Here is a 19,621-nt window from a genome sequence, read left to right on the forward strand (position 1 = left end):
GCATTCCTCATTATTTTCAAACACCATATGTGAAGATAAGTCTTAATTTTAGAGTTGTGTCCTTAGGACGTTGAAGGTTGAAGAGAGGGTAGGAGCTGTTTCTTATTTTTATGTATTTATAATTTTCATTAGTGGGAACATATTGTGAAGGTTTTAGTCATTGTCATATTGTTAATTATGGGTTTGTTATTAATTATATTTTTATGAATTTTTTCGTTTCAAAATGTTGAAGATTGGAAGTCCTTAGGACACAGCTCTAAAATTTAGACTTAGTTTCACACACGGTGTTGGAAAATGATGCGGAATGCATAGAAACATGAGTCAAAATGATTTTAAGAAATAGCGGTGTTTAAGAAGTAAAACTTATATTAAAAATTGATAGATTTTTACCACAAAATTGACTGCCCAATCAATAAATGAAGACGTTTAATTATTTTCGACGTCCAATTTCTTCAATCGCTAAATCTCATACTAACAATATCCCTGATAATACTTCCAAGTGTTGTAATCGTTGGACTAGACCAGACCTGACAAGGGAGCTCTGGACGTAACGGGACTGGGTGGTAGGTTCGGTGGAGGCTGGTGCATGAACAGCCCTCCAGGAGGACCAGAGCTGCCGTCGAAATGATGATGAAGACCAAGAGCAGGGTGGTGATGAAGAGGAGAGCCTAAAGGACCTAGACCCTGTGGGTTACCAGCATTCTCGTGGTAGAGAATTGGGACTCGGACTAATCTCTGAGCGGCGTGCGCCATATTGGCAGCCTCCAGTTCGGCGGCTAGCTGCCTCTTCCACTTGTTTCTCCTGTTCTGGAACCAAATCTTCACTTGGGTCTCTGTTAAGTGCAAGCTCGCCGCGAGACCAGCTCGCTCTGAACTACTCAGATACCTTTTCATATCAAACGTGGACTCTAACTGGAACACTTGAGATCTTGAGAACACGGTTCTTGTCTTTTTCTTCCGTTTGTTCATACTGTTTTGTCCGTTTGGCGACATGTTGTTGGTCGATCTCTTGTCCGAGTCTTTGAGACTGTCAAAATCGTCGCTTTCGTCGATTTCTCCGTCGGATTCGACGATCATGTCATCGTTACTTTGGTTCAGGTTTGATGATGATCCGAATGCTTGGGTTTGATAGTTCGACGGCTGGTCTCGATGGGGTGTCGGACTCTTGGGACGGAATCTTTGCAGATATGAATCTGTGTCGAGGTATGCCGGATGGGAGTGCGCTGGTCTACTTTGGTGCACCAGGGGTTGAGGAGAGCCGGATGGTCGAGGAGACCTGCTTCGACTCCTTGGCGAGACGTTTCTCTGAGGGGCTGGAGATCCAGGTGGAGAACCTTCTTCGTTTGTCGTACTAGATCCATCTGTAACAATGGAGATATTTTCATTAGTATTACAATTTCTGGATATATTCTCTCGAAAGCTTCCCGTAACCTTGTAACTATTTCTTGCTGAAGTAAGCTCCAGGTCATGATATAAAATGCTAACCAATCATCACGTTGCTTTCCGCAAGGGTAGGCAGAGAAAATGACAACGCCACACCTCTTCTGTATTTTCAAACCTTCGCTTCTTCCACATTCATGCATATTTTTGAACATACCCGCTGATTATTCCAATTCCTGACCCGACGACCACTTTGAAGTATTTTAAGTATTTCATCGTCACAAGTTTTCCTCGAACTTCCTCTGTCCTTATTTCCAACTACATTGGCTTCATAATTTTGTTTAACCGTTCTATCTTCACACATTCGTTTCACATGTCCAAACCGTCTCATCCCAATACACCTTTCAAAATTTAATCGGTAATGCTTCTCTCAGCCTTGCATTATTTCCTTATTACACCATTCGAATGTCTACCATACATCGTTTTGCCACGGATTCAACTGAAAGATCGCATTTCGACAGCATCCTGTCTACTTTAATCTTTCTTTTCCCAACTCTATGCTTCACTTTCATTTATCGGTAGTGTAAAGTATATCTGTAAAATTCTTCATTTTCTAAGTTTGTTCTACAAAATATCTTAAATAGTGTATTCCATTCCATAATCTGGCGAAATAGCTGTAGTTGCAATACTTATTTAGTTTTATTTAGATATATATTGTACATATAAAAATACACAAAACAAATGAGTTATTTAATTTCACGAGTTTGTTTTTTCTCTCCTGTAAAATTTGTTCTGAGACAGATTAGGTTTGGTAGCAGTACTCCATATCATAATATTTAACAGCTAATATTTATTTAAGAGACTAATACAATATTTATGTATTTCTTTTTATTTTTTTAAAAAATAAATTTATATATTTTTAAACCAAATAATGTTTTATTTTAAAAATAGAGCATTTATAAAATTATATGCGGGTTTGTCTTGTTGGAAGCTTTTAAAGCTTTAGTCTCTCACTAAACTGGTCAGTTGTAGGACTTCTAGATTTTCTTTCAAGCTGTGGTTATACCTACTAACCACTCGCTGCTTAGCCAATGTCAATAAATCAATTTAACTATAAAAATAAAACACTTGTTTAAGTTTAAAGTTTATTAACATAAACACGATGAGTTTTGAGAACTACTGATGTCCTCATGAACAAATCAATTTTGTCTTATATCAGCTGTTTTCAGCGATTTTTTTGTCTTTTAACACTGATCGTCTTAACACTCATTGTGATACGTCTTAAGTATTAATCAGTCTTGTTAAAGAAGTGATTAGCTTCGAAACCGGTAGACATTATTATTATTACAAGTTATAATAAAATATTTATGGTGATTTTAAAACAAAGTTATATTTTAATTATTAAATGGAAAATCACAAAGTGCTTCAAATATGAATTAATTATATTTCCATATTATTTAATAAATAAGTATTGTAATATGTGATCGCGGCACGGGAAAACTCAATGACGGCACATTTCTATAATTTGTAATTATGTGTGTGGTGAAAAATAAATAAATAGTTTTAAAATAGTATTGAAACGAAGTACAAAATTCACGCACAAGTATTTTTTTGGTAATCCTTATTGAATGTATTCAACAGGCTTCTTCGTAATCCGACGTGACATTTAGAGACTAAGATTGTACTTGTCTAAATATGTTTTGGGTATAATAAAGCCTACAGTCGTTATTATTTCAAATTTATAGACAGTTAACTTTCTCACCATCATACCGCTCCCGCAGGGGTAGGCAGAGATAACAGAACGCCATACCAATCTGTATTTGCAAACAATCTTCGCCTCATCTACATTCATACATTTCCTCATACGTACCCACAGATTATTCCGATTCCTGACCTGACTAAATATTAGTTTCCCCGGTCTTCTGTTAACGCCTTATAAATTTATTCTACTTGTGCACCTCCGTAGTGTAATGGTCAGCACGCTCGGTTTCCCTACTGGAGGACCCGGGTTCGATTTCCAAGGAGGAGGGAGTCAAATAAATATAAGTGATTTTTCTCCATAATATTTATTCAATATTACCCTGGACTGGTACCTGAAGCGGAGGACTGATCACCTTTCCTTCATGTATTAACAATCAAGATCATACAGCGTATATATGATGCAGTGCACTATGCACCATTGGGGTGCGGATAAGGGTTGAAAAAAATATTTTACTCTTCTTACTTCACTCATTCAAATGGCTATATGAGGTTCAAACTTTGGCCAAAATCACTAGTCTGTTTTTGGTTAGTTGAAATATATTGCTTCTTAACAATAAGCAGGTAACGTACTATATATATATTCTGTACAAGATGGTTAATAATTAAACCAAAAAGATACTTTTTTCGTCAGTTTAATTAAAATATAAAATAACAATAAAATCCAAATATTTTCCAATGAATAAAAATATTTTTTCTTGAATGCTTTTTGCAAATACTTTGTGGCACATTTTATAAACTTTATAAAATTAAACAACCTTGTTTTAATATATTATTAGATTAAAACTAATATTTTTAGCTTTTCCACTTTATTTTTATTTGACCAGCGACCGGGTTTCGTCGTTACCGACATCATCAGACTGGTTACCGACATCACCAGTCTGATGATGTCGGTAACGACGAAACCCGGTCGCTGGTCAAATAAAAATAAAGTGGAAAAGCTAAAAATATTGGTTTTAATCTAATAATATATTAAGAATGCAATTCCATCACGAAGTGTCAGTGGATAATATAAAACTTTGTTTTAACCACATTTTTTCATGTTTAAGGGAATGTAATTAATTATGAGTATTTTAATGTTTTAAATGTTTTAGAATTGAATAAACCCTGATGATGACAAGGTTCTTGTCGAAACCGGTAGGTTAAAGTGTGCTAATAATATAAAAGTGGCTAAAACAAAGTTGTTTAATTTTATAAAGAATGAAAATATTTTCAGCAATTGGAGAGTGTCCCTTGAAATGTATTGCTAATCCCTAGAGGTTGGTCATAGATAGGACCAATCAAATAACATATAATTGATTTATAAAGGTAATGTATTTTATAAAATGCCGCCTAAATAGCTTATGGGTACACGATCGAATTTTTATAGGTCAAAAGCAATTTGTGTTGAAGCAAATGATTGCTGAAAATCCGATTGTCTCTCGGTCATTTGTGAAGTTGTCTGGCTTCCGGATTGCGCTGTAACATGGACAATTAATAGAATTACTACTTGCGTACGTACAAGTACTTATACATGTATACTGTAAACAGTATATGTGCGTTGACTAATAAGATAAACACAAAATTTGATTGAATTATTTTTAGTAATTCTAAAACTCGCACTAAAGTAACGAGGCGCTGAAAGCCAAATGAACCTAAAGGACATTTTAAATTTAAGTTTTACTTGGTAAATACCACTATTTATTAAAACCTATTGTGGCACGTGTTTTGATGCATTTCGCACCATTTTCAAACACCGTATGTGAAGCTAATTCTACATTTTAGAGTTGGGTCCTTGGGACGTTGAAGGTTGAAGAGGGGGTAGGAGCTGTTATTTATTTTTATTTTTATTCCTTATCACTGGGAACATAGACAAAAGGGAGGAGGTTTTAGTTATTGTGATATTGTTAATTATGGGTTTATTGTTTTTTATATTTTTATGAATTTCTATTGTTTCAAAATGTTGCAGTTTAAGGCTTTTCGTATTAATTATTTTTAGGATTTCTACACATCATTTTTAAACACTTTATGTGAAGCTTAGTCTAAGTTTTAGAGTGAAATCCTAACTGATATAAAAAGAAACTGAAATAAAAAGTAAAAAAAAAGAAACAGCTCCTTCAACCTTCAACGTCCCAAGGACATAACTCGTGCGAGTGTTTTTGCCTATAATTTTCACTCATGAATTACATGAGATTATAGTAACTTCAAACATAAAGAGTAAATCCACTCACAAGTAGGCATAGACTATGAAACTTATAAAGTTGAAGCCTGAGTAGGGACATGATAAACGGTGTTGCATAAGCCGTAGCTAGATTTCACAGTCAAGTTAGGTAATTTAAAAAAAAGGACATTAGTCTAAAATTTAGGCTTAATACAGAACTTCAGACTTAGTACATAGCAAGGTTAATTGATAGATCAATTAGTGGATTTTTGTTTCTTCGAACGTAAAAAACTTGTTTTATTTCTAAAACCCTTCAAATACTTGAAAGTGGTCAAGTTAGGTGTCAGATTGTTTACAAAGACAGGTTGGCGTGATGTTCTATACTCTCTGCCTACCCTTGCGAGGTAGCGGCGTGATGTTTAGTTAGCTAGTTAGTTTAGGAGACTCCCTAATTAGGCAGTCGAGCTTTAATGTCCGGCCCTACGCACGCACGGATATCGACAAAGCGACGAATGTCTTGTAAGGATTCCGTTTCATTTTTCATTATGTGTCATTGAACATAAACACACAGTTAAGCTCTCGAATCAGCGCTTTTGCATCCCTTACTGAACTTAATCTTGTACTAATAATAATAATAAACCCTTATCCGCACCCCAATGGTGCATAGGGCACTGCGTCATATAAACGCAGTGTTATCTTGATCGTTTACACATGAAGGAAAGGTGATCAGCCCTCCGCTTCAGGTACCAGTCCAGGGTAGTATTGAATAAATATTACAGTGAAAAAATCACTCATATTTATTTTACCCCCCCTGGGAATCGAACCCGGGACCTCCAGAACGGTAGCCGAGCGTGCTGACCATTACACTACGGAGGCGGACAATCTTGTACTTCTAATTTTAATTTAAGTTTTACTTGGTAAATACCACAATTTAATAGTGGTATTTATCAAGTGAATAGTAGTATTATGCTATGCAGTTGACAAAAAATAATGAGGCAATAGGACATTAAGATCTATCACATTTAGTGGTGTCTTATTTAGAAAATATGATGAGACTGAATTTAATTTTGACCCACTACTATTTTTAATTAAGTCCGCCTCCGTTGTGTAATGGTCAGCACACTCGGCTACCGTTCTGGAGGTCCCGGGTTCGATTCACAGGGGGGAAGGGTTAAATTAATATAAGTGATTTTTTCAACATAAGATTTATTCAACATAACCCTGGACTGGTATCTGATGCGGAGGGTTAAAGATCAAGATAACACTGCGTTTATATAATGTAGTGCCCTATGCACCATCGGGTGTGATGAGGGTTTGAAGAAAAAATAATTCATTTAAGTTTTACTTACGTAGTGCCCTATGCACCATCGGGTGTGATGAGGGTTTGAAGAAGAATAATTCATTTAAGTTTTACTTGGTAAATGCCACTATCAAATGGTGTTATTTACCATGTTTGGTGTTTTGAAATTTTAGTCAATATTTAAAAAAAATAAATCATTATTTCATTTATACATTCTAAACATGATCATTTGATCATCAATTAGACATTGGTTTAAGCAGCGGAATATAAGTATTTGAAGGGATATAGATGACGTTGGTGAAAGAGCTCAGGGTGATACAAAACATAAATATTATTTATTTTACCATATGTTAATTTACACACAAGTTATAGTAAAATTATTAAGCTTGAATTAAAAAAAAAAATACAGGAGAAAAAGTTAATTTACCTAATCCATTGTATGGTAAAGTAATATGTAATTACGTACCTACATACATGCAAAAATCGCTAACATAACAGTACAAAATTTATATGTTCGTTTTTGTAACTTGTAAATCCAAATATTCAAGTAATTTACAAATGGTGATTATAAATTTGAATAATTGTCATGGCCTGAAATTAAATTAAGTCATATATTTGAAATTATGGAAATTCTACTAAATTTAATTGTCAGTAATACTATAATTTGCCGTAATCCAGCAAAAATAATGATACAGGCCAGTGTAGTAGAAATAGTCATAACATATTAGTGTAGTGCTTATCTGTGAATTTATTTCACTTTGAAGGGTTAAAGTTTGAAGGGTGAAATTAACTACACCGGTAAAAAAAAGCCCAACATTGTGACCGATGTATAAAATTTTTGGTTAATTATTTTAAGTCCGTCCGCCTCCGTAGTGTAATGGTCAGCGCGCTCGGCTACCGTTCTGGAGGTCCCGGATTCGATTCCCAAGGGATTTTTTCACTGTAATTTTTATTCAATATTACCATGGACTGGTACCTGAAGCGGAGGGCTGATCACCTTTCCTTCATGTGTAAAAACGATCAAGATAACACTGCGTTTATATGACACAGTGCCCTATGCACCATTCGGGTGCGGATAAGGGTTTTATTATTATTATTATTATATATTTTAAGTATCATATTATTTTTTGACATCGCATCAAAGATGAAGCAGAATATAAGTCAGGGAGTCAAGACCATCATAGGCTGGTTTAAGTGATAACTTTACACACGTGTAACATTCACTAATTGTACCCATTATTGATAACTACACTTCTCAAATTCTTGGAACTTCTATATATATGAACCAATTTTGAAACATTATTCTTGAATCACTAGAACTTCACCAGATACATATATTGGTGAGATGAAAAGAAGCTTTTTATTGAGCAGAAACTCTTTTTTTAGTATGTAAGGTCCGAAACCTGGATTATAATCACATACATGAGAAACGCCAGAAAATATAATTTTATATATATATATATATATATATATATATATATATATATATATATATATATATATATATATATATATATATATATATATATATATATATATATATATATATATATATATATATATATATATATATATATATATATATATATATATATATATATATATATATATGTGAACCAATTTAGAAATCTTGTTCTTGAATGAATGAATTGTTTATGACGGTCGTCAGTCCCACAAAAGCCCGAACTTCCATATTCTTCTTCATCTTTGATGAGATGTCAAAAAATAATATGAAAAAATAACTCCTGTAGTTGGAGATAATTCAGATTTGTGAACAAGTATTCGGACACACTCAAAATATTGTAAAACAAATCAATATATATTATAGATGCTCCGAATAAGATGAAGAATCTATAGTTTTTAAAAGAACCAAAATTGGTTCATAAATTTGAATTCATACCAATGTACCAACTTCCACAGTCGCAGTCTAATTTATATATGTACAAAATGATGCGGAATGCATCGAAACACGTGTCACAGTAGATTTTAAGAAATAGTGGTATTTACTAAGTAAAATATTAAATAAAAATGGATAGATTTTACCACAAAGTTACTTCTGAATCAATTAATGAGAGTATTAAATATCTACTCGTAATTTTCATCAAATAATTTTGAGATACTATAAAGTATGAATTGTTTTGTATAATAACGATAGATGCTTCGTCATTAAATTGGGACACCAATAAAAGTATTTTTTTTATACAGTACTTTTTTTAATTACTCGACTACTGCTGATAGAGTTTTTGATTCCCACCCACATTTTAATCAAATAATTTATAGACACTATCAATGCTAATTTTCCTCTAAGGCTTGTTAAGGGAATGTGTACCCTTTTGATATTATTGAATGAATTTCGTAAAAATGTATTACGTCGTTATGCGCCAATTATTTTAATCATCCATTTTTTTCAAAACGGTCAAAATAAACATTGAAATAGGGTAATAACAGGGTTGCGATGAACGAGGCAGAACGTACCCAGGTAATTTGGAGATTAGCTGATAAAACGACGACTCTGAGAGGGTTGGGATGGAACAAAGATGGGTCAGTTTTTAATACGTTTAAAGAGGGAAGTTTTGTGTATCCATATAAAGCAGTAGTCATCAATTTAGACTAATTCTGTGTTTGATTACTAGCTTAAAATGTCCGTAATACATACTCTTATGAATACTTATAAAATTAATAATTATTGATTGGATTATATGGTACACAAGTACATAAGATAATTTTTGGTTCATGAATATAAGATTTTCGTATAAAATTGAAAATGATGTTTTCAGTCGTTTCGTAGTATGTGAAATGATTTGGAAAAAGTATCTCATACATATAATTTTTGTAAAAGTTTCTGCTATATGTATTTGACTAACATTTTTACTGCTGAAAATGGGATTAAAAAAAACCACGAAATACTCGTATGTATTTGGGTCAAAAATTGGTAGATGTTGAATATTACTCAGTGTATACATAAAAATATTATTCCGTAATAAAATATAATTCATTGGTATACTATTTCTTCCTGAACACACACATACACACACACAAACACACATAATGAGATGTCAACATGTAATAATTTCGCTCTAGTATACAGTATCTACTCAATGAATTAGGGCCACGCAGAATTTCGCGCAATTTCTCAATTCAAACAGGAATAACTCAGAGAAAACCTTGAATAAAACAACATTGAATTTTATTTACACATGAACACTTTATTACGCTTAAATTACGCATATTTTTTCATATAAATATAGTTAGTATTTAGTATTTCCACCTTTGGCAGAAATAACTGCCTCAATTGTTTTTGGCATACTTAAAATGCACTGTTTTATCATGTTCTTTATTTCTTCGTCTTCTGACCAAATTTTTTGAATATTTTTTTTTAGACAGTCTACTGTCGGATTTGGAAATGAGTATACCTTATTTTTTAACATGATCCATACGTTTTCTATAGGATTAAGGTCCGGAGAATTTCCAGGCCAGGGGAGCAAAGGCAGATTTTTGTTAGACAAAAATTTTATTATTGATTTAGCCCGGTGGCAAGGTGCCCCATCCTGCATGAAGGTGTATGGACCTTCTGTTGGGTCGAGTGTGGTAGAAGGGCAATAAAATTCGTTCGAGGACCTGCTTATAGGAATTTTGGTTCATTGTTCCTTCCACGAAAAACAACGGCCCAGGTAAATTGTTAATAATACATGACCATATCATTGTTGCAGGGGGGTGTTTGATAACTTTTATCACACAGGCCTCATTGTAACGTTCCATTGGTGTTCTCCTGATGAATCGACGGCTCTCTGTCACGGCTTCTAACCGGCACTCATCACTAAAGATGACCTGAAAAATAATGAAAATTTAAGTTTAATTCAAACATATAAGTTTATTTACTAAAATGATATGTTGAAAATTCAGTTTAAATAAATACCTTTTTCCAATCATCTACCGAGTAATTTCGATGTAGCCTGGCCCATTTTAATCGATCCGCTTTCATTCGTGGTGTCAATTTTGGTACTTTTACAGGGCGCCTGCATTTCAGATTTACTTCGTAAAAACGTCGCCTCAGTGTTGATACCGATATATTTATACCCTCTTCTTCCAATTTTATTTTTAATGTTTTTGCTGATGCACTACGGTTTTCTAAGGTACTTTGAACGATTTTTCGATCAGTCCTCGGTGTTGTTTTTCTAATCCTACGACAGTTCTTTCGCCGATTGCTGGTGGCGGGTGACTGATTTTTTATTGATTTTGAAATTCTGTCCACTGTTTGACGAGAAACGTTTTCTTTTTTTGAAATTTCTCTATTAGATAGTATTCCTAATTTCAGTAGCACTATAACACTAGACTTTTTTTCCTCAGAAATGTCTTTACTTTTTCCCATTTCGTCCTTTTCAAAAAAAACACTTGTGTTTACAAAAAAAAATTATATTTTATGTACTAAAATTAAAAATTAAGTTTTTTTCACAAGACACGATAACTATATAACCTCTTTGAACAAAACAACAACCAAAACTCAAGAAACTTCACTAATAAATGAGATAGGATTATTTTTTGAACTTTCAACTATCTGTCTACCTGTGCTAATTAGGGACCTCTCTCAGAAAAAGGGTTTGAAATTTTGTAAAGGGTTAAATAATCCAGGTATATTTTACATATTATTGAAAGTAATATACATGATATTAGATATCAATAGAAAACTTAAAGTATTTATGTAAAATAAATATAATAATCCAAAAGATTTCAGAGTATTCAAAAAAATAATGGGTGGCCCTAATTCATTGAGTAGATACTGTACAGCATCATTATTTTCTTTATCTTATTTTTACCTTGTTACCAAGTTGTAACATAATTTACGAAATGTATTTTTAATATAACGTATTACCCGGATTAAGCGTCCAATTCTTCGTGGAGTCAGCTGTATTTATATACAAATATACCTGAAGCACAATAGCTTATTTTTAACACGGTTAAAGCTTCTTTATTCGAAAAGTATTCAATATCTTGAATTCATTATTTTATTTATAATCATCCCTTACAAAATTAAATAGATTTGGATAATGTTATGTCAAATGGTCAAATCCTTCGTCAATCAAAACCATCGGGCTCGTTTATCAAAAATACCTATGAAAAATTATCAAAATTGACAATGCGATCAAATTATTTGTTCTGTCTTTAGCTTTTAGTTGGCAGATATTTGAAAATATAAGTATACAAATATGCAAATGTAAAACTAAATAAATACATAAAGTGATCATATAACCAAGCCTATGACGTGTGGTGAGCCCTGTACATAATTGCCCAGACTTATACATACTTCTTTATCTATGTTGAGGTGTAAAAAAATGTAAAAAAACTCCTATGTGGAGATAATCCAGATTTGTTAACAAGTATTTAAACACCCTCATAATGTTGTAAATAAAATAACTGGTCAAATGATAAGCTGCATAAAAAACTAAAAATCATATTTTCAGGAGGGGCTGTATGTAAATATAATGCAGGTATCGGACCTCGCATACAAATAAAAATAGTCTCTGGTTAATAAAAGCTTTCCTCGTTCCAACATAAATGGCTGTTGTGAACTCACACGTACATCATCACGACTGATAAATTTTTCTAAGATATCCAAATATTTGAGTAGTGTAGTTGTCATCATAGTTAGAATTGGTGAATGTCTGGATATTAAAGTAACCTATCAAATACAAGCAAAGTTAAAGTTACCATACTTCATAGTTAAAATATTAACTTTCCATGAATGTCCTGAAGTGAAATTTTGGGCTGTCATTGTTTTCAAAATAAAAAACTGAATTAAAGGCTGAAAAATTACAATATATATTTAAGGTGAATACATTATTCACCTTAAATAATTTACATAAATCTTATAATGCCAACACAACTCGACCCTAAAAGGTTTTTTAAAAGAGTCAACAGAAAAAAATATTCTAAAACAGTAAATCTATGTCTAAGGTCAGAAAGTGCTCATTGGTCAATATAAAATACGTGTATAGGTGTTTATTTATAAAAAAATATATTTAATTTGAATTTTTCGAAAAAGCGTTAACAGTGAAAGTAGTAAAAAATATCCAAGCACACTTTGAAAAACTGAACCGAACTAAGCTCGTTGCATATTTTGTAACCCGATATAATCTCGCAACGGTTTTTGTTTGCTTCATTTGACAAGGGTGCTTTTTGCTTGTATGGAGAAAGCGAGGGAGAACTATTGAGTACTCAGTCAAGAGGTGTATGTACATGCTAATCTAGATCTTATTATTCATTAGACTATAATAGCTCTATCCATATTTAAATTAAGGCAATGAAAAGCGTATTCGCTAATTTTTTTAAACGATTAAAAATGGCGGACAAAGTCTCAATAGGCCCAAATAAATGTTTGATTTCAACATTTAAAATACGAATGTGGAGATCTACAAATTTAACATCAAATCAATAAATAAAACATAACTTTATATGGGGTGGCGCAAAATTAATCACCCTATTGAAAAATGTTATAATTTTTGCAAATGTTTTTGCAATCATATTTGACGTTTCGCTCACTCCTTTCAACAACGTCATACATCAAAAAAACTTGATTTTTTAGGAGATCGTTTTTAAAGTTTGAGAATATAATAAAATGTATTAATAAATGTATATCAAGCCACTTATTGAACTTTTTACTGTGCAACAGATCTTTTTTAGTATAACCTGAAGGTTTTTTCTCCATTTGAAAGATATTAAGGATATTTAAAGAAATAATTAAACAATACAATAATTATATTACATAATTAAATAAAATAATTAAATTAAAATTAAATAATTAAATTAAATCATTCTGCCCTGTAGCGGGTAAATATTAAGTTAGAAATATGCCACTTTTACTGGGATGTGGTACATTTTTTGGGCATTCCAAAAAACGTACAACTGAAAATTGACGATGTTTGATATATCACGTTGTATAAAGGAGTGAGCAATTTGTAAACTAGACAGCTGCAGTTAATTAATAAATAAAAATGGCGCAAAATTAATCATGCAATTCTGTTTTTATATAACTTTTTCATTAAAGAAGATACCTGAAGTAAATCTTTAGCTGGACCTTTACTTTTTTTTTATTAGGTGATAATTATAATATCTATAATTCGACTGCCGCCAGTGTTGATAAACATTTGTGTCCGTTTTATAATTTGATTTATAAATATCAAATATGATTGACGTACAACACTATTTGAAAAAAATATACCATCTTCCGATAGGGTGATTGTTTTTGCGCCATCTGTATTATTCTTCGAGTCACGCCATTTCGCTGTTTCCACAAATGCACTATTAATCCGATGATTCAATCAGTTCGACATTATTACACCCTAGTTTAGTTAGCATTATAAAACACATGCATAGAGACGATAATGTATGTATTTGCATACATTTTAATTCAATCGGGTGCATATCGGCTGTAATTGCTGTGCAAATCACTTGCCTGGCTTCTAAACCCCATTCCAGAAGGTTTATTAGGTTGCTATTTACTTACGAATGTCTATGAAAAGGAAATAAAATGGTATAAACGTGTCAATGGTATAATGTAACACATATCACATGTTCCATATCGCTCACTTCTTTCAAAAACGTCATATATAAAAAAAACTTGATTTTTCAGATAATTTTTTAAGTTTAAAAATATAGTAAAATTTATTAAAATTAAATATCAAGCCGTCTTTTGAAGTTTATACTGTACAACAGATCTTTTTAGGTAAAACCTGAATGTTTTTTCTCCATTTGAAAAATATTAAGTATATTTAAAAAAAATATTAAACTTTATCTTTTCTTCAAAATGCAAAAACAACACTTTGTGTCCTGTAGCGGGTAAATATTAAGTTAAAAATATGCCACTTTAGCTAGGATATAGTACATTTTCTGGGCATTCCGAAAACATGTAGAACTGAAAATTGACGATTTTTGATATTTGTCGTTGTTGAAAGGAGTGAACGATATATGATTAATATTATAAAATTAAGAATAATATGGAAGTCTGGGCATTTACGGGGCTTACGACCGTCATAGGTTATGATTGACAACAATTCTATCCATGATTGACAACCGCGCTACTCAAATTCATAAAACTTCTAAATATCTTCTTCTTATTCATCTTCTTGGTGTAAGCCTGTGGCCTGTTTTGTTTTTTACTTCTATATTTATGGCTTAATTTCGAAACAAAGTGCTTGAATCACTAGGATTTCACTAGAGACATCTATTGATGAGATGAAAGAACCTTTTTTAATGAACAGAAACTCCATCATTTATATGTGAGGTCCGAATCTTGGATTATAATCACATACATGAGAAAAGCTTGAAAGTACCATTTTCATTTTATTATTTTTGCTTATAATTTGAACAGTTAATTTATTTACAAAATTACTGTTTACAATAATTTGAATTAATTGACAAAATAATGCGGATATGAATAAAATTTTAATGGAGATATCAGATTAAGCGATCGCAATATTTTTGGGATAATAATACTTTATTACTTAAATGTCATAATGGAGTTAGTAGAATTCAGCTTGCATTGAATGCAGTTTTAATGTTTTCTGTAAATAGTGTGCGTTCAGTAATGCGTTTATGTAATTACAGTAAAACCTCGATATAACGCACTAATTGGTGGGAGGGGGTGTCCGTTAAAGCCGAAAGTCCGTTATATAGAGCCTCCTAAATTGAATTTGATTATTAAAAACACATAAAAACAAAATTCGTGACAATTGTTTCGCCTTCTTATGGCATTTCCAAATAGTTTGATGCATTATCAAATATTATAATCAAACACCTGTTTTAGATCAGTGTTTAATTATGATATTTAAAATATAAATTAAAAAGAGTTCTACAAATTAAACGCAAAGTCAATCAATAAATACATAATACAAAACACAAACAAATTTATATTAATTGTTTGTGGACATTCGCGAGACGAGTAGGTAGATACTCGTCTTGAAATGACGTTGCTCTTTGACATTAAATTGAGTTTATCCTGCTTTGAAAATGATATCAAGTTTTGTTTGTACATTTAAAGTTTGCGTTTTTTTCATAATCAACTCTCTAAAACTACGAAGATGCGTATGATATATTTAAACTACGTTATCTGACGAATAGTCAATGAATGTTATTAGATCGCCGAGATGTGATCTTATCACTGATAACATCATTTTTGGCAGGACAGTATTATGTCTCAAATTCTAGTGCTAGACGTACGAAATGACTATCATGGCCGCTTAAATTGTTTGTATCGTTTCGACATTCACTTTAAGGTAAGACATAAAATTATAAATTAAACACTTCTTTTTTCATCACTTGAGTTTTATATTTTAACGAGTAGTTTCGGAAGCTACGGATGCTTCCATCTACGGGTTTGAAAATAAACTGATTTTATTCAAACCCGTAGATAAAAGCATCTGTAGCTTCCAAAACTAGTCGTATAATATATTTCTTGAGTGGTAAAAGAAAAAAAATGGTAAAAAGAGTTTTATTTATACTATTTTTTTTTTCATACATTTTTTTACAATTGAAATAAAGCATGTATAATATTTACAGGACTTTTTTTACAATTGACTAGATTTTTGTCCGTTATTTTATTTTATTTTATTGTTATTGATTTATTTTATAGATACATATTTTTTTAACTATATGTATTACGGCTCTTAAGGCATGGCCTGTGTTGAGCAGAAATACTTACATGTTATTTTTTTTTTAAATATTTAGAATATATACATTACATACAATAGATACAATAACTATTTACAGTATAAAGGTTTTACAGTAAAATAATTACACCTGGACTTTAATTTATTCACTTTCACCGAAGATCGTTAAATAGAGGTCCGTTATATCGAGGTTTTACTGTATTGCTTAGTTGGTTTTACTTATGAGTGCATGTATGTACTAATGGATAATTATGTAGAAGGTCGCAACATATATCTGAGCTTAGTTATTCGTCCTAAGAGGTTGTTCGAATGACGAGTTGCATGAATATCAAAACAATTTTTTATTTTTAAAACTAAAGAAGATGCTTTAATTTTAACAATGATGAAGACGAATATATGTAGAAGCTTAGGTCCCACGGCAGGGCCCAACGACCTGTCGTAGGCTGGTTTAAGTGATCACTTCAAACACGTGTAACATTTACCGTACTAATAATAATAATAAAAAAACCCTTATCCGCACCCCAATGGTGCATAGGGCACTGCGTCATATAAACGCAGTGTTATCTTGATCGTTTTACACATGAAGGAAAGGTGATCAGCCCTCCGCTTCAGGTACCAGTCCAGGGTAATATTGAATAAATATGACAGTGAAAAAATCACCTATATTTATTTTACCCCCCCTTGGGAATCGAACCCGGGACCTCCAGAACGGTAGCCGAACGTGCTGACCATTACACTACGGAGGCGGACAACAAATACCGTACTACCCATGATTAATAACCAAACTTTTGGAATTCGTATATATATCACCTGAATCAGTCGCCAAGTGAAGAAACAGAACCTCAAATAGATCCAAATTCATCGAAGTTTATTTTACAAAGACGTTTCTAACCTCTCTACTATCGGTAAAAAGTACGTTTCGTCAGCAGTTAAATTGATTATTTTATTTTTTGACATCTCACCATAGATGTAGAAGAATATGGGAGTCTAAGCATTTACGGGGCTTTCGACCATCGACGTACGACGGTCATTACAACGGTCGAAAGTAAAAAAAAAAGAAAATTAACTACTATAATTGGAGATAATCTAAGTAAGTATTTTAACACACTCAAAATATTGATCATTTTTACTCCAATATTTTCCATTCAGTTCTTTTATGCAATTATCTATATATATGGTAACTAACTAACCATCACGCCGCTTCCCCGCAGGGGTAGGCAGAGAGAATAGAGCGCCACACCACTCTGTCCTTGCAAACATTCTCCGCCTAATACATACCCGCCGATTGTTACGACTCCTAACCTGACCTGACCACTTTCAAGTATTTGGCATACCTGATCGTGCCATGTTTTTCTCGGTCTTCCTCTGCTTCTTTTCCTAATTAAATTCGCCTCATAAATTTGTTTTACCGTTCTTTCCTCACTCATTCGTTCTACATGTCCAAACCATCTCAACACACCTTTCTTAATTTTATCGATAATGCTTATCTCAGCTTTGCATTCCTTCCTTATTTCACTATTCGCACATCTATCATACATCGTTTTGTCACACATTCTTCTGAGAAATTGCATATTTTTATGGTATATGTAGACTAAACATCCACGGTGACTTTACACACCCCCGTCTAACATCATTAGATATGAAAATGAGCTATTTACCCTAATGCATACAGTACTGTCGTCGTATAAGACTGCAATGCCTTTGATATGTTTTCTACACTCGAGAGACATTTGTAATGTGTATACAAACAAATAAATGTATTTAAAAAAATCCTTACCGTGGTTGGGGCTTGGCCTATCAAGCAAAGGGGGTAGGGCTCCCCAGGCGCACCAGGGGCCCGGTGCCAAGGGGGCGTAGCGAGCTCCCAGAGCCCCAAAAGGTGACATGAAACCCAATCTGAAAACAAACAAAAAATATCCATAAATATCATCATAATTAAAAAAATGAAGACATTAAAATGGTAACAAATAAATCAAATGAATTTTACATATCGCAGTCGTACAAGAGAAAGTGGCCAACTAACAAAACGTAAAATGTTCAGGAGGGCCATTTAAGTCACTTTTGCTTAGCAAGAAAATAAACACCAACGCTGTTAGTCATTTTTAACAAGTCAATATATTAAACTTCCAAGTTTAAAATCCTTTGGGATTTTTAGGGCAATATTAAGCTAGTAAGACACCAAATAGTAAATAATCACGTTTTTGTAAAAAATGCACTTTTTGTTTAAAAAAACCTTTTGTTTATTTTATTTCAATAAAAATAAATTGTTTTTCCAACAAACATAACTAAGAAATGTAAATTCCTCTCCAAGCAGAAGAACTCAGTCTCTTTATTGAAGAGAGCTGCGTTTTTAATTTTAAGATTGTACGTAGAAATGTTGAGAAAATTGATTAAAATTATAAAAAAAAGGTTTTGTAACCACATTAAACATTAAACAAAAAATTACTACTTACAAGCACATGTGGTTTTTCAGTATGTGGACATATACACAACATGTTTTTACATAATTAATTATATAAATATTTATGATTCAATTTGAATAGTATTTTATTTTTAATTTTTTTAAAAAGCTTCCCTTAGAACAATTGTTAAACTCTCTTCTATACCTCCCCGCAAGAAGAAAATGGATAAAATTCACATACTAGTGACCGCCTGAAAACATGATTTCCATTTTATTCTGCATCTACGTGAAGATGTCAAAAATGTAAAAAATAATTCCTTAGCGGAGATAATCCAAATTTGTTAACATATAGACATACAATTAAAAAAATTAAGAATAAAATAACTGGTCAAATATAAGTTGCACAAAAAAAAATTTAATCATGCTTTTAGGCGGGTCTCCAGTATGTGAATTAAATCCGACATTCAGAAATTGCAAACCAATAGAAAGAATCTTTGCTTTAAAAAAGCTTTCTATATTCCAACATAGATGGCTGTTGTGAACCCACATGTACTGTGTCATGAGTTTGATCAATATACCTAGGAGTTCCAAAATTTTTGTAGTGTGGTTGTAAATCATGGGTTGAATAAGCAAATGTTACACGTGTGTAAAGTGATTTATCACTTAACCAAGGCCATGACGGTCGTAAGTCCTGTAAATGCGTAGACTTCCATATTCTTCTTCATTTATGTTGAGAGGTGAAGAATGTAATGTAGATAGCAGAGCTTTTATTCTATTATTCAAAATTTAAGGGTAATTTAACAACGACTAGAAATTAAAATATTTCATTAAACGTGGATTAATCTATAAAAATTACATAATAAAGCAGAAAATGGAGTGGGCTTTGTAAATTTTGTTGCTGTAATTAATTCGTAAACGAGTTTCTAAAACAACCCAAAATGATTGAATTTATTGAAAAAAAAATAAATGCACCGCTGACT

General features: G+C 32.3%; 1 protein-coding gene across 1 annotated transcript in view; it reads right to left on the reverse strand.

Moving 5' to 3' along the window:
• Positions 1-295: 295 nt before the first annotated feature.
• The window catches only part of Hmx (H6 family homeobox), a 35,619-nt gene continuing 16,293 nt past the window's right edge, over positions 296-19,621 (reverse strand). The window contains exons 2-3 of the mRNA XM_088273073.1: positions 18,018-18,136; positions 296-1,361 (exon numbers count right to left, since the gene is read on the reverse strand). Of these exons, the coding sequence (XP_088129199.1) occupies positions 517-1,361; positions 18,018-18,136 (964 nt within the window). The 3' untranslated portion in view covers positions 296-516. The remainder of the gene's footprint in view (positions 1,362-18,017; positions 18,137-19,621) is intronic.

Source organism: Brachycentrus maculatus, unplaced genomic scaffold (assembly GCF_059751285.1).
Source record: "Brachycentrus maculatus isolate JH-2025_06_01 unplaced genomic scaffold, ASM5975128v1 h1tg000543l, whole genome shotgun sequence".
Lineage (NCBI taxonomy): Eukaryota > Metazoa > Arthropoda > Insecta > Trichoptera > Brachycentridae > Brachycentrus > Brachycentrus maculatus.